The sequence below is a fragment of the Amblyomma mixtum genome, chromosome 1 (assembly GCF_055824585.1).
Source record: "Amblyomma mixtum isolate Tamu chromosome 1, ASM5582458v1, whole genome shotgun sequence".
In the NCBI taxonomy this organism is placed as follows: Eukaryota; Metazoa; Arthropoda; class Arachnida; order Ixodida; family Ixodidae; genus Amblyomma; species Amblyomma mixtum.
The window spans coordinates 97,047,567-97,060,344 of record NC_143012.1 but is presented as its reverse complement, the minus strand read 5'-3'; the positions used below and the strand labels follow the sequence as shown (position 1 = coordinate 97,060,344).

General features: G+C 47.8%; 1 protein-coding gene across 1 annotated transcript in view; it reads left to right on the top strand.

The window, feature by feature from the left end:
• Nucleotides 1-8,435, top strand: part of LOC149367273 (uncharacterized) — an 85,322-nt gene extending 76,887 nt beyond the window's left edge. The window contains exon 2 of the mRNA XM_089573487.1: nucleotides 8,348-8,435. Coding sequence (XP_089429613.1) covers nucleotides 8,348-8,435 — 88 coding nt within the window. The remainder of the gene's footprint in view (nucleotides 1-8,347) is intronic.
• Nucleotides 8,436-12,778: the final 4,343 nt, after the last annotated feature.

Genomic DNA, 12,778 nt, shown 5'->3' with positions numbered 1-12,778 from the left:
TTCATTATTGCCGAAATTTTTTCTTCTGGTCTTTTCTTATTGCTCTTATTATTTTTTTTCTTACCAGGACCGACGGCGCACTCCCTCACCGGAGCAATATTTGGCCACCCTGGTGTAGCACTTGGCGACAACCTTCTGTGAACGAACCAATTAACCCTCGGCCCTCAGTCCCCAGTGGCTGGGGAACAACTGACCAAGGCGGCGGTCAGAACTGTGACGCATTGGAGGCTGCTGATAATCACTGGCTCCGGACAGGCCACCTTTAGAAACGAACAACGCTGAGGCTAGCCAAGCAGGACTTAGTGAGCTTAGTCAGGTAAGAGGGACGGTTGAGGCGTATGCGGCACATACTGTGCTATCGTGCATTAGCGGGCAGACGAGAACTAGGTGGGCGATTTCTCATCGATCAGGATATAGATAATTGATGGAGTAGTCCTATAGCATTAACAACAGGGTGGCAGCTATAGTAATAAGCCATAATAAGAGGTACAAGATATAGGTGGTGCAGGCCTACGCACCTACATAAAGCCATGATCACCATATCGCTGAAAGCTTCTGTGAAGACGTGGAATCGGCAATGAACAAAGTAAAATCGCAGTAAACTGTACTGATGGGCGACTTCAATGCGAAGGTAGGCGAGAAGCATGCCGGAGACCAGGAGGTAAGCGACTAAGACTTAGGGTCCAGGAATAGCAGGGGGGAGTAATTGAGACCGTTTGCAGAAAGAAATAATTTACACATCATGAACACATTCTTCCGGAAACGAGCGAACAGGGAGAGTATTTGGAAGAGCCCCAATGATGAGAATAAAAATGAAATAGACTTCACACTATGCGCTCATCCTGGTATCGTGCAGGATGTGGAGGTCCTCTGAAAGGTGCATTGTAGCGATCACAGAATTACCTTTGACTTGAAGAGGCAACGGCTGAGACTAGTGAAGCGGAAGACCACTGACGATTTACCTGTAAGCGGGAAACTAGAGGAATTCAGGTAATTGCTGCCGCGAAGATATTCAGCTTTAACTGAGGAAGACCATCGTAATGTTCAAACATTGAACCATAATCTCACTGCTATCATTACGGAGTGCGTAGGAGAAGCAGGTGGTAGGAAGACTCGCAAGGATACTGGTAGGCTATCTCGAGATACAAAAGATTTGTTTAAGAAACACCAAAGCATAAAAGCCTTTGACTCTAGAGACAGAATAGAACTTGAAAAGCTCTGAAAGCTAATAAATAAGCTCAAGGTAGCCGACATGAGGTACTTAAATCTGGAGAGAATCGAGCATGCTCTAAAGAACGGAGGTAGCTTAAAAGCAGTGAAAAGGAAGCTAGGCATAAATAAAAACCAGATGTATGCTATAAGAGAGAAAGAGGGCAACATCATTAGCAATACGGATAAATTAAAGCATCCGAAGAGTTGTACACAAATCTACAGTAGCCACTGTAATCGGGACGTTAATGAGAGAGGCAGTAGCGCGCAGATATGGGACATCCCATCATTAACGAAGAAGGAAGTAAAGAAATCTTTAGGGGCAATGCAAAGCGGTAAAGCAGCTGGTGAGGATCAGGTAACAAAAAATCTTTTGAAAAACGGAGTGGAGATTGCGCCAGAAAAAGTAGCCACCCTGTATTAGCAATGCCTTATGACGTCGAGCGCACCAGAAGCTTGGAAGAAGGCTAATATTACCTTAATTTATACAAAAGGAGACGTCAACGACTGGAAGTTTGCAGTCGATCATGCTCACTTTCGTTGCCTACAAGGTATTTACTGAAGTAATCACTAATATATCCACGAAAATCTTATACTTAAATCAACCAAATGACTGTGCAGGATTCTGTAAAGGGTATACTCGTCCATAGACCATATTAACATTATCAATGAGGTTATAAACACGCAAAATATAACCGACCCTATATACAGCACTCAAAGATTTGTTTGTGGCGGTTTAACGTCCCAAAGCGACTCAGGCTATGAGGGATGCCGAAGCGAAGGACTCCGGAAATTTTGACCACCTGGAGTTCTTCAAAGTTCACTGACATTGCACAGTACATGGGCGTATAGGATTTCGCCTGCATCAAAATTCGACCGCCGCGGCTGGGACCGAACCAGCGTCTTTCGGGTCAGCAACCGAGTGCCATAACCACTGACCTATCGCTGCTGCCGGAGAGGGAAATAACTAGAAGAATAAGAATAGTGAGGAGCGAATTTCGCAGGATCTCTCAGGACATAAATGGCAGTTTACCACTATCCCACTAGAGAAAATTATACAACAGCTGTATCTTACCGGTACTCACCTATGGTTCAGAAATGTGGAGGCTAATGAAAGGGTTCGGCTTAAAGTTAGGGAAAACCCAGAGAGCTGTGGAAAGGAAAATGTTAGGTGTAATGTTTAGATACTGGAAGGGGCAGAGTGGGTGAGGGAACAAACGCGGGTTAATGACATCCTAGTCGAAATCAAGAAGAAGAAATGGGCTTGGGCAGCGCATGTAATGCGAAGGCAAGACACCCACTGGTCCTCAAAGGTGATGGAGTGGATTAAAAAAATTGGCGGGGGCTTAGCTTTGGTTAAGCCTGGTAGGTTGCGAGAGCAAAAGCGCAGCGCCTCCAACTGAAGGAACGCAGTGGGCCGCGTCTACAGGTCACGCGTGGCTACCGGCCGCTGCTGCGCGACGACTCGACTTGGTAGCCCATCTCTCACCCTGGTATGACGTCACGCTGTGACGTCACTAGGCATGTTATGACGTCAGGGGTCATTCTAAATGTAACGCGTGGCTACCGGCCGACGCTGCGCGACGATTCGACTTAGTAGCCCATCTCTCACCCTGGTATGACGTCAGAGGTCATTCTAAAGGTCAAACGTGGCTACCGGCCGCCGCTACGCGAAAGCCCGTTATGAGCGTAGTATTGATTTCGAAATAAATCTACAGCTGTTATGATGTCACAGCGGCAGTAGCGCCACAGGTGCGCGGCGCGGCGTAGCTGCGGACGGGCTATATGAAGGAGCGAGTTGGTCGCCCATATTCACTCCTCTAAAGATCAAACGTATCTGCGGCCGGGTCACGCGAAGGCTTGAAAGTGCGAGGAGTATTGCTTTCGCAATAAAAAATTGGAAAATTGGTTTCTGACGGGCAAAAATGATGCTGTAACTGTCTCACATATCTCGGTGGACTCTGGAACCGCGCCGTAAGGGAAGGGATGATAAAGGAGGAGGGATCTTTAGCGTGCACTGACATCGCACAGCACACGGGCGCCTGTTGCGTGTCACCTCCATCGAAACCTGGTCGCCGCGATCAGGTTCGAACCCGGGTTCTCCGGCTCAGTAGACGAGCGCCTTAACCACTGAGCCAGCGTGGCGGGAGTAATAGAATTTTGGTCAACGTCCGGCGAGCGAGTGATGAATATGGCGCTTGTTCCTAGCAAAGGGATTAGGTTAGAGGCAGTTTTAATAGTCAGCAAGCGCGATGAACAATTAGGCACGGATACAGCTGGAGTACGGCCCTGGTGCCATCGAGGAATTGTCATGACGCTGCGGTTAATCCCTTGATTAAGCGTTTGTTCGTAAGTTGTGTTCGACGGTTAAGTTTTAAAATCGCCTTTTTTGCATTATTGGTACTTTGCTTTCGAGTGTGCTAGCCTGAAATACTATTTAGTGACTTTGGGAACAGCTTGCACAGATGTTTTTGCATTGCTTTCACAATAATCCTTCTTTAACAAGAGCTGTTGTCGGGTTAGTTGGTTATCGTCTGCACAAGCCATGTTATATTACGCTAAACTACGACACATAAGAGAAGAACACACAGCGCAGGACGAGCGCAAACCGCTCGTCCTGTGCTATGTGTTCTTCTCTTTTGTGTGATAGTTTTAACTTTTAGCGCAGTATAACATGGCTTATGTAGATAATCCTTCTTACTGACAAAGTAATTTGGCAGCTCCTCCTAAAGGAACGCTATACCTGCTCTCAAGGAACCTCACAGGAAAGCTTGACGCACGGCAGCCTTGGCTGTCCCGTCCACTTCGCCCTGCTTTGCGAGGCACTCGATCGGGACTAAAAGGAGTGACAGGGAAGCGGAGGAAAGAAGGGAGTCAGGGAGAAGAAAGCAAAAAGATGAAGCGAACCCAAGCACGGTGTGCATCGGGGAAACATACTGGCGGAGATAAGGAAGGCTGCAGAATGGAACAGGGGACGTTTTCGTTTCTTTCTTTTTTTTCTTTGAAAGCCACCGACCTCTGCAAAACAAAGTGGTCTTGTCTCTCTCCACTGGCCCCACGAGTGGCGGCGAGGTAGAAAAGCGCGCCAAATAACATGAAAAGCGCGGGCAACGAGCGGGAGCGCTGCCGGCCCGAGCTGCCGCCAGCCTTTTTGGCGGGAAAGGAAACGGCGCCCCTTTGGACGGACGCGAAAACAACGCCCGCGCTGTGTGCGCTATATCAGGACGGTGGCGCCCCTTTGTTCCCAGAACGACATTGCCGCTGCCATTGCTGATTACGGGCGTGTAGCGGCCGCAGTATTGCCCTTGAACGTGAGCGCGAGATTTATCCCGCACGTAAAGACAGAGTTCTTTCGGCAGTGTATTTTGTCACGGAATCTCCCGTGGTTGCCAAGGCAAGCTATGCTTGCTTAAATCGTGCAAGCTACCCCGGTAAAGATAGGAGTTGAGAGTCAACGAGCAACTAAAGTCTTCAACAAGTACTAACTAAAGGGACGTCTTCAAAAAAAAAAATCAGGAATAACAAGTCATCAGCGTTTTCTTTAGGAAAAAAGACCATGTTACGGCTTTGTTAGTGCTGCGTCATCGTGTCTCCATAGTTCTTGTTGTCCTGTTGCGCAATACGTCTCTGCTGTCACCTCACCAGTACTTAAGTCACACAATTCCCGTAAGGCTCTCGTGTCATGTCGTACGTCCTTCTTCTCGTGTCCTTCTGCTTTTAGTTACTTCCCTCATGAATCCAATTGAACTAGTCCAACTTTCCTTCTGTTCAAGAAAAATCATTTCCTAATGACACCCATTTGCTGTCGGTAGAAAGAATAAATGCTAGAATAAACTGACGGGTGCGATCGTTCTATATGATCCAGTTAGCTGTACCAGTAATTCTTTTGTTACAGTCCGGCCGCCGCGGTGGCTCATTGGTTATGGCGCTCGGCTGCTGACACCATAGACGCGGATTCGATCCCGGCCTCGGTGGCTGAATTTATTAGGAGGAGAAATTATAGAGGCCCGTGTGCTGTGCGATTTCAGTGCACATTACGGAACCCTATGTGGTCGAAATTATCCGGAGCCCTTCACTACGGCGTCTCTCATGGTCTGAGTCGCTTTGGGACGTTAACACCCTATACACCAAAAACCATGCACTTTTATTGATGTCACTCCAGGTGTCTTCGCTGACAAACGCAAGTAAGGAGCCGAGTGCACTCTTTATATTGCCTACTTAGTGAATAGCATTCACAGAACGCGCCTCTTTTCTGCCGCAATATTTTTGCGCCTCATTTCTTTTCTGAGACAACCCATCCCGTCTCGGCCTCCCAGCTTGTCGGCAAGCAAACGCTGCGCGGGTCTTGTATTTTTCTTGTAGTTATATTGCATACCTTTGTTTTCCGGTCTTTTTTTCTCTCTAGGAGCTGAAGAAAACCGTACCATTCATGCCATGAGAATAAAACAGTCGTCACCCTTAAGAGTCCCTCACCTATAAAATCACAAACGGCAACAAAAAAGGAAATGAGCCGAGAGGGAGAGAGAGAGAGAGAGAGAGAGAGAGAGAGAAAAGATGCAAAACGCGCATACTCACCAGGAACACATTATCCGTCCCTGATGTCCTTGCGCGAGTGAAGAGGAAGCGGACATTTTTTTATGCCATAGGGGTACTAACGCTCTCGCGGTAAAAATGTTTGGGCGGCGCTAATCCCACCCTTGACAGTACAATGCTACAGCATTACACATTCCTGCAAAGCAAGTGCTCTTTCTTTTTCTTCATCTTATAGTAATAAAAATGTTCTGTCTCATAACAGCGCTGCTCAAGCATATCGACACTAAACCAGCTCTGGCAACTTCTCTGGGCTCACCAACCCTTTCCTGCCCCTCCTCCGGTTTCCCTTAAACACGGCCGAACTTGGCCCGACTCTACCACTTTTAAAGCTGCAATACTCGCATGGCTCCTTTGTCCCCACTTTCCCCATGTTTCCCTAAGAACAACGCTGTCCACTTCACGTGATTTAACGCACGCGGGCACCTATGGCAGCTCCGAGTGCCCATGCCTCGTTCCTTCGGAGCGTACAAAGCTGAAAGCCCGCAGGCTGTTCTTTTTCTTGTTCGTATTCCGCCGGTGCCGTTGTTGCCCGCTCCTGTCCGCGGGAGTGCGCCTAAGTAGAATGGATCCCGTCCTAAAACGCCAGTGGCCGGCGAAGCAGGATGGCTGACTCCCATGGGTCGAGCCCGGCGAACACAGGTGCTTGCAGTAGCGGCCATTTGTAGGCTTCGTCGTCCTGTCTGAAAGCTCGCCGCTGGCCCGTCGCTTTGGGTCGCATCTGTGGAGAATTTCGCTCCTCTGTGAGACCGCGCTTTCTCGCTTGCTTAGGACCATTGTGCGATCGCATTTTTAAGGCGAAAGCCTTTAATGCCTCATCGTTGTAAGCAGCAGTTGTCGACAGAAAATGTCACGCTTTTCAGTTGGTCGAAACGGTCGTGACGTCACAGTGCGCGAATTTCAAACGGGGCCAATTGTACTTTGGTTACTAACCATGCAACCAATTAAAGGGATCGTATAGTGATGCTCCAAGTAAGTTTTACTGCGTTTAGTTAATTGCTTACTTTACCAATTAGTCTAATTAACCTTTCTAGTCAGACCAGATAAATAAATAAAACCGATTAAGAAATTGGTCGAGCTTGGGAATCGAACCCCGGTCTCCGGAGTGCGAGTCGAGTACGCTACCACACCGCCATGCCAGCTCGATGGTTTGGAATGAACAAAGGTGCGTCTAGTGAATACGGTGTCTTCGTTCACTCCCATCTTCCTCCCTTCCCGTTATGGCGAGGTTTAGGTGTCTACCGAGATACGAGAGACAGATACATTTCCTTTCCTCAAACACCAATTTACCGACGAGCAAGGCGTATTTGTCCGCGTTTCAGATTGGCCCAAATTGTCGTGACGTCACCACGCGCGAATTTTGACGGGTGTCCACCGAAATATGTGAGACAGTTACTGCGCAACTTCCTTTCCTCAAATACAATTTTCGACTAGTGTCTACTGAGATAATGTGAGACAGCTAATGCGTAATTTCCTTTCATCAAATACAATTTTCATTTCCTTCACTACGGCCCCTCTTTCTTCTTTCACCCACACTTCCTCCCTTCCTGTACCGTGCGGCTCAGGTGTCCACCGAGACGACAGAGAATTACAGCCCCATTTCCTTTCCTTAAAAAGCGTTGCGTTCAAAGGGCAACGCATCGCGCCGAACGAGTGGTGGCGTTCGGTGGACTCCCTGGCAGCGCTACAACACGCTGTCGCGTTCCACTCCTAAAGGCGAAGCTTAAGCGTCATTAATTGGCACCAACAAAATGTACAGTGAACAATCGCGTAGCAGAATGCATCACTCAGGCTTTCGCCTTTCACCACTTTAGCCGCTAAAGTTCCTCGTAATTTTGTCTTCCGCATGGCGTGCTGGCGACCGGACCGCACTAGCCGGACAACGGCTGTACGGCCGTCCCGGCTTCTCCAAAAAATACAAAGTTGAAGCGCACAATCAGACGAGGACGGTGAAAGAGACGAGAGACAAGCGAGCACTAACTTTCAGCAGTTTATTGTGAACTTCGAAGCAGCATATAAAGGCTAATCGTGGCCGGTCATCACACATGCGCAGTCTGCATTTATGCAATGCTGACGCAAGCACTGCAATTCCTTGCGGTATAAAGAAATGGACTGCTGGACATGCAGTTTTCCCTAACCTATCTATTACCTCTGCCTCGATAATTTTACGCGTTAGTTGGCAGGTACATCTGGTGATAATGGTGCACTTTTTGTATAAAGGCAAAGAGCTAGATTTCGCACAGGGTTCTGCACTCTGGCTGTAACTGGCTCTCGTCTCTTTCACCGTCCTCGTCTTGTTGTGCGCTTCAACTTTATATCATGTCTCACCAACACGCCAAGACAACCACCTTGCTGTTGTCCACAAAGCTGGTTCAACTTAAGGCCATTATAAGCGTACGAGCGACGGACCTCACACGCCAGACAAGGGGCGTTCGGCCGGCCCGGCGACCGGGGAAAAGTTGGACCAACTTCAACTTCTGTGCGATTGTGCGGATCCAACCGGAGACCGCATTGCAGCTGTTAACTGCTTTTTTACGTGACGTCTCAGGCCCGTCCTCCCCACTTTTGCCAGGGCAAAGATTGCTGTTGCTGCGATTGAGAACTACATGCTGGTAGCCACGTCGCGCAACAACTGACATAAGCCACACATTGATATTACTAGTGTTCAGACGACTGCGAGTTTCGCAAGACCTTCGTCTTTTGTCGCAAGCCTAAGCAAGACCTTCGTGCTGGCAGAGTCACAAAGCGTTCGTTTGGAGTCGTTTGTGATTGTTGCAAGCGTTCCTAATTCCTTCGAGGATCATCACAGACCGCAGCGAGTAAGAGCTGCTCACGCTGAACTTCTTGTGCGCGCATGAGCTGAGTAGCACAGTGACTAGTGTCCGCGTAGTGAAAGTGATTGCAATTGATGGTTTAGGGTTTATGTGGGTTTAATGTCCAAAGGCGACTCAGGCTATGAGAGACGCCGTAGTGAGGGGCTCCGGAAATTTCGACCACCTGGGGTTCTTTAACGCGCACTGACATCGCACAGTACACGGACCTCAAGAATTTCGGCTCCATCGAAATTTGACCGCCGTGGCCGGGATCGAACCCGTGTCTTTCGGGTCAGCAGACGTGCGCCATAACCACTTGAAGCGAGTGCTTTTCCGTCAAGGCAGCGAAATGTTCTTTTTTGATACTCAGGTGGCTTGCGTTAGGCTTGTCCTTCAACGATATTATGTTGACTGCCTCAATTATTTCACCGGGCCTCGTGCTTCTGATCCTCCCTTTCAGTTAAGTTTTCTTTTCTACAAATTGGGGCAAGCAGCCTGTTTTCATAGCTTAATTTACAATCCAGACAATGGATATCACTGTGGCGGCACTTTTGAACAGTTGCGTTGTAGTCTGCTTTGTTAGTCCTTCGTTTTCGTCTTTCAATTTTCCTCTTTCATTACTTTTGCGCACTTCCATCAGTTGATCTCTACAAATATTTGGATTTAATCTAAATTTGTTCTTGTAGCTTAGTTTTTTTTTTGCCGTGTTACTTCTTGTGCCTTTCACCTTTTTACCTTTAATCGTTTGTAGCTTCCAAAGCATGTTTTTATCACCGTTGTTTTGTGGCGTGTTTCTGGTTGGCCGTTTGTCTTCGCATTCCTTAAGTTCTTTCCCTGACGTGTTATAGTAAAGAACTGTGTAGGTCTTTACTTGTTTGTACCAATCTTTTTATATCCTCAGTCATTTTCCAAATGATCTTGCTCTGCTTGTTCGTCATGGTCCCTGACAGGAAACTATAAACACTTTTTACTAGTTTCTTGCCGAATAAAGTTGAAAGTTCAGCGCTTCTGTCCGCGTTGTCCTCCTTTATGCTTGTCCGTTGTCCTTTTGCGCTGATTCTTCTGAGAGAGGACATTGAAAACTCCAGTCTATCAGGGATATGACGCACGTAACCATGTCTCTCGTGCGTTCTGGTATGTCGTGTTGCTCCATCTTAGAACTTAAAAATAGCTACCCGTACTAATGTTACAAGCGCTCAGAAACCTCTCTGCTTCACGCGTGCTTGAGTGTAAGCAGAGAATGCAGAGTGCAAGAAGAATGCACGTCAGCTCGCGGTGGTCGCTACAGAGCGTAGCGGGAAGTGGAGGGGCGAGGAAGAGACGGAGTGAAAGAGGGGGAGGAGGAAAGAGAGCGAAGCTTGGGCGGCTGGCGTCCAGAATCGCGTAATTAGCTTCGTTTGTCGCCTGGCACGCGCTCGAGACAAGTGGCTCGTCCGAGCGTGGTTTGCGTAGTCGGCTTTAAGGCTCGCGGGTGTGCGCGGAACTAGCTTGGATGCGAAAGGGAGAGGTAGCCTTCTCTTTTCACTCTGGCTTGTATGACTCCGGTCTCCATCTAGGTCCGTTTCTTCTTTTTATTGAAAACTCCCGCTCACTGCAGCGTTGTCGTTCTATCGTAAAGTCGAGGATGTGAATGTCGGAAATTTCGTCCTCTCTTTCAGGAAATGTATCCCCGTGAGTTATTGGTGTTTTAAACAGAAGTTCGCGGGAAAGAAACTACCCTGACTAGGTGCTGCCTTCACTAACACACCTAAAAGTGCATGTGCCCGCAAATATCTCCGACAAAATGCCTCATCGCATGGCGATTCAAGCAATACTGCAAGGAGCGGCGCCCTGCATTTCCCAGCGCAGCTAGCACGCCTGAATTCCTGATTTGAGTCTGCCCCTGGAAACAGCCTGGAAATTCGGCTGTCTTCACGGCCTCAGTGCTTCGTGGTTAGGTAAAAGCGTGATGAAAAGAAATTCGAACAGCGGAGCGCGTAGCCGCCGCGTTGGTTGCGTTTCTTTCCATTGCGGTAGTACGTAGGTCTGATGTAAATATTGTTAATGCACCTTTTGGGCACAAAGTACACGTCGTTGGAGAGCTTCGCGGCGCTCAGCATTGCAGGTAGACCGGACCTGAAAGGCCGCTTTTGCCAACCAAGCCAGTTTTCTTTCGGCACGCGCCGCTACCAATGTGCTCGCCGCGTGTCTATTGGCGCATCATTGTTTGCAAACAGGGAGAGGTCTATCGGGACACACGACAGGGCTCAGGTAGAGGGCATTGGATCAGGCAAATTTTGCGAACACTCTTGCCCCTCTAATCTACTCAGATGTGACGCTAGATTATTGCGTTGCAGTCATCAGTACAAAAAAATGAACTTGCTATACGTGCAACATGAATGTCAAAGAGTTAATATGGTGCTTTCGTTTTGCGCGCTCCATACCGGAGATCAATGTTGCGTCTTTTGACAGCTGTGCGAATAAATTCTTAAAGGTGCACTGAAGAGGATTCTGAACTAGACTTTTTGCCGCGGGAACTCGATCTACACGTTCCTGGCATTTTTAGAAACGGCGACTTATTGCCCTCTGTGGCCGATTTCCCTAATTAAATCGAGTTAACATCCGGCTCCGGCCTTTTTTCTTTAATTCTCTCGCGTACGGTGGGCGGAGTCGACCAACGCGTGAAGTGCCTTTCAGCCAGCTCCGTGGAGGCTTTGCTTTCGCTTTATTTTGTTTTTTAGGTTTCCATGAAGAAATAGTTTCATTAGCAGATAATATAGCCGCAAAATAAGCCTGCAGAAATAAAAATACGCGCTGACTATTTGCTACTACGGACTACTACGTATTACTCCGCCGATGACAGAGCGGCAAGCCGCCACGGGACTGGGTGAAAGGCGCTCCACGCGTTGGTCGACTCCGCCCACCGTACGCGGGAGAATTAAAAAAAAAAAAAGGCGGGAGCCGGACGTTAATTCGATTTAATTACGGAAATCGGCCACAAAGGGCAATAAATCGAAGTTTCTAAGAATGCTCGGAACGTGTAGATCGAGTTCCCGCGGCAAAAAGACAAGTTCACATTCCTCTTCAGTGCACCTTTAATGTACATAGCTTTTCCGAAGCGCAGCTAGCACTTTGCCATTTCCTACCAACTTTCGTTGTGTACGAATATTAATGAGATAGCATAGCCCCATCACGGAAGAACCCAGCGTGGTTAATTATGCGATTCCCTCGGAGTGGTTAGTCATAAAATTGGCCGATTGGCCAAGACAATGATGGCGTCGCAGGGCCACGTGCAACAGCCGAGCGCTGATTGGTCGAAGAGATGTTCAACGTCATGAGGCCACGTGACATGGCCATGTCTGCAAGTGCGCTGGTCATCTGACATGGCCGAGAGCCGTGGGATCTCGGAGGCTGTTCAGGGCTGCACTTGGTTGTTTGCAGACATGGCTAGACAGCTCCGCGTATGAGGTTGAAATGGAGCCAAAATCAGCGCAGCTTTTGTCTACCGCGGTGGAAAATCGTCGCAGTCGAAGAGGGCGGCCAGGGAAGTATGTTGCTTAACATGTAGTATCGGTAGGAGGAGAAGCAGACCGAGTGGTCTGCTGACTTTATTGATATCGCATCAAATCAAATATCGAATCAAATATTCAATCCATATTGGATTCAGTTTCATCACTAATAGAATCACATTCCAGTTTGTATACGTTATAAATCTGTTCGTATTTGATTCAGCCGCAAAGCTTTATTTTTATTTGATTCGGTCTTGAAAAACACTTTCCGGACTCCAAAAGTACAGTAACCTGCTACCAATTTGTCACGTGGTGGACCCATTAATGAGTGCGTCGAATGACAATTTGAGGAACGCTGTTTTGCGGGGCAGTTGCCCTGCTGAAACAAGTTATGATGCTATAAACTCATACAGTTTTTCATACAAATGTCATGCAATTATCACAGAAATCATAGAGAATTATCATTCAACTGTCATTTATTTTTTTCAGAATCATACTATGGTTATTCAGATGCCATACAATATTATAAAAATTGCATAACATTTCTATGACGAAGCCTGTGTGGGGTTATTTCATCGTACAACTTTCTTAAGCTGGGTGGTTTTCCTCCCTCTATGCAAATATCCATTCGACGGCTCGCAGGGCCACATTAGTGGCCAGTGGGTCACAAGTGACGGG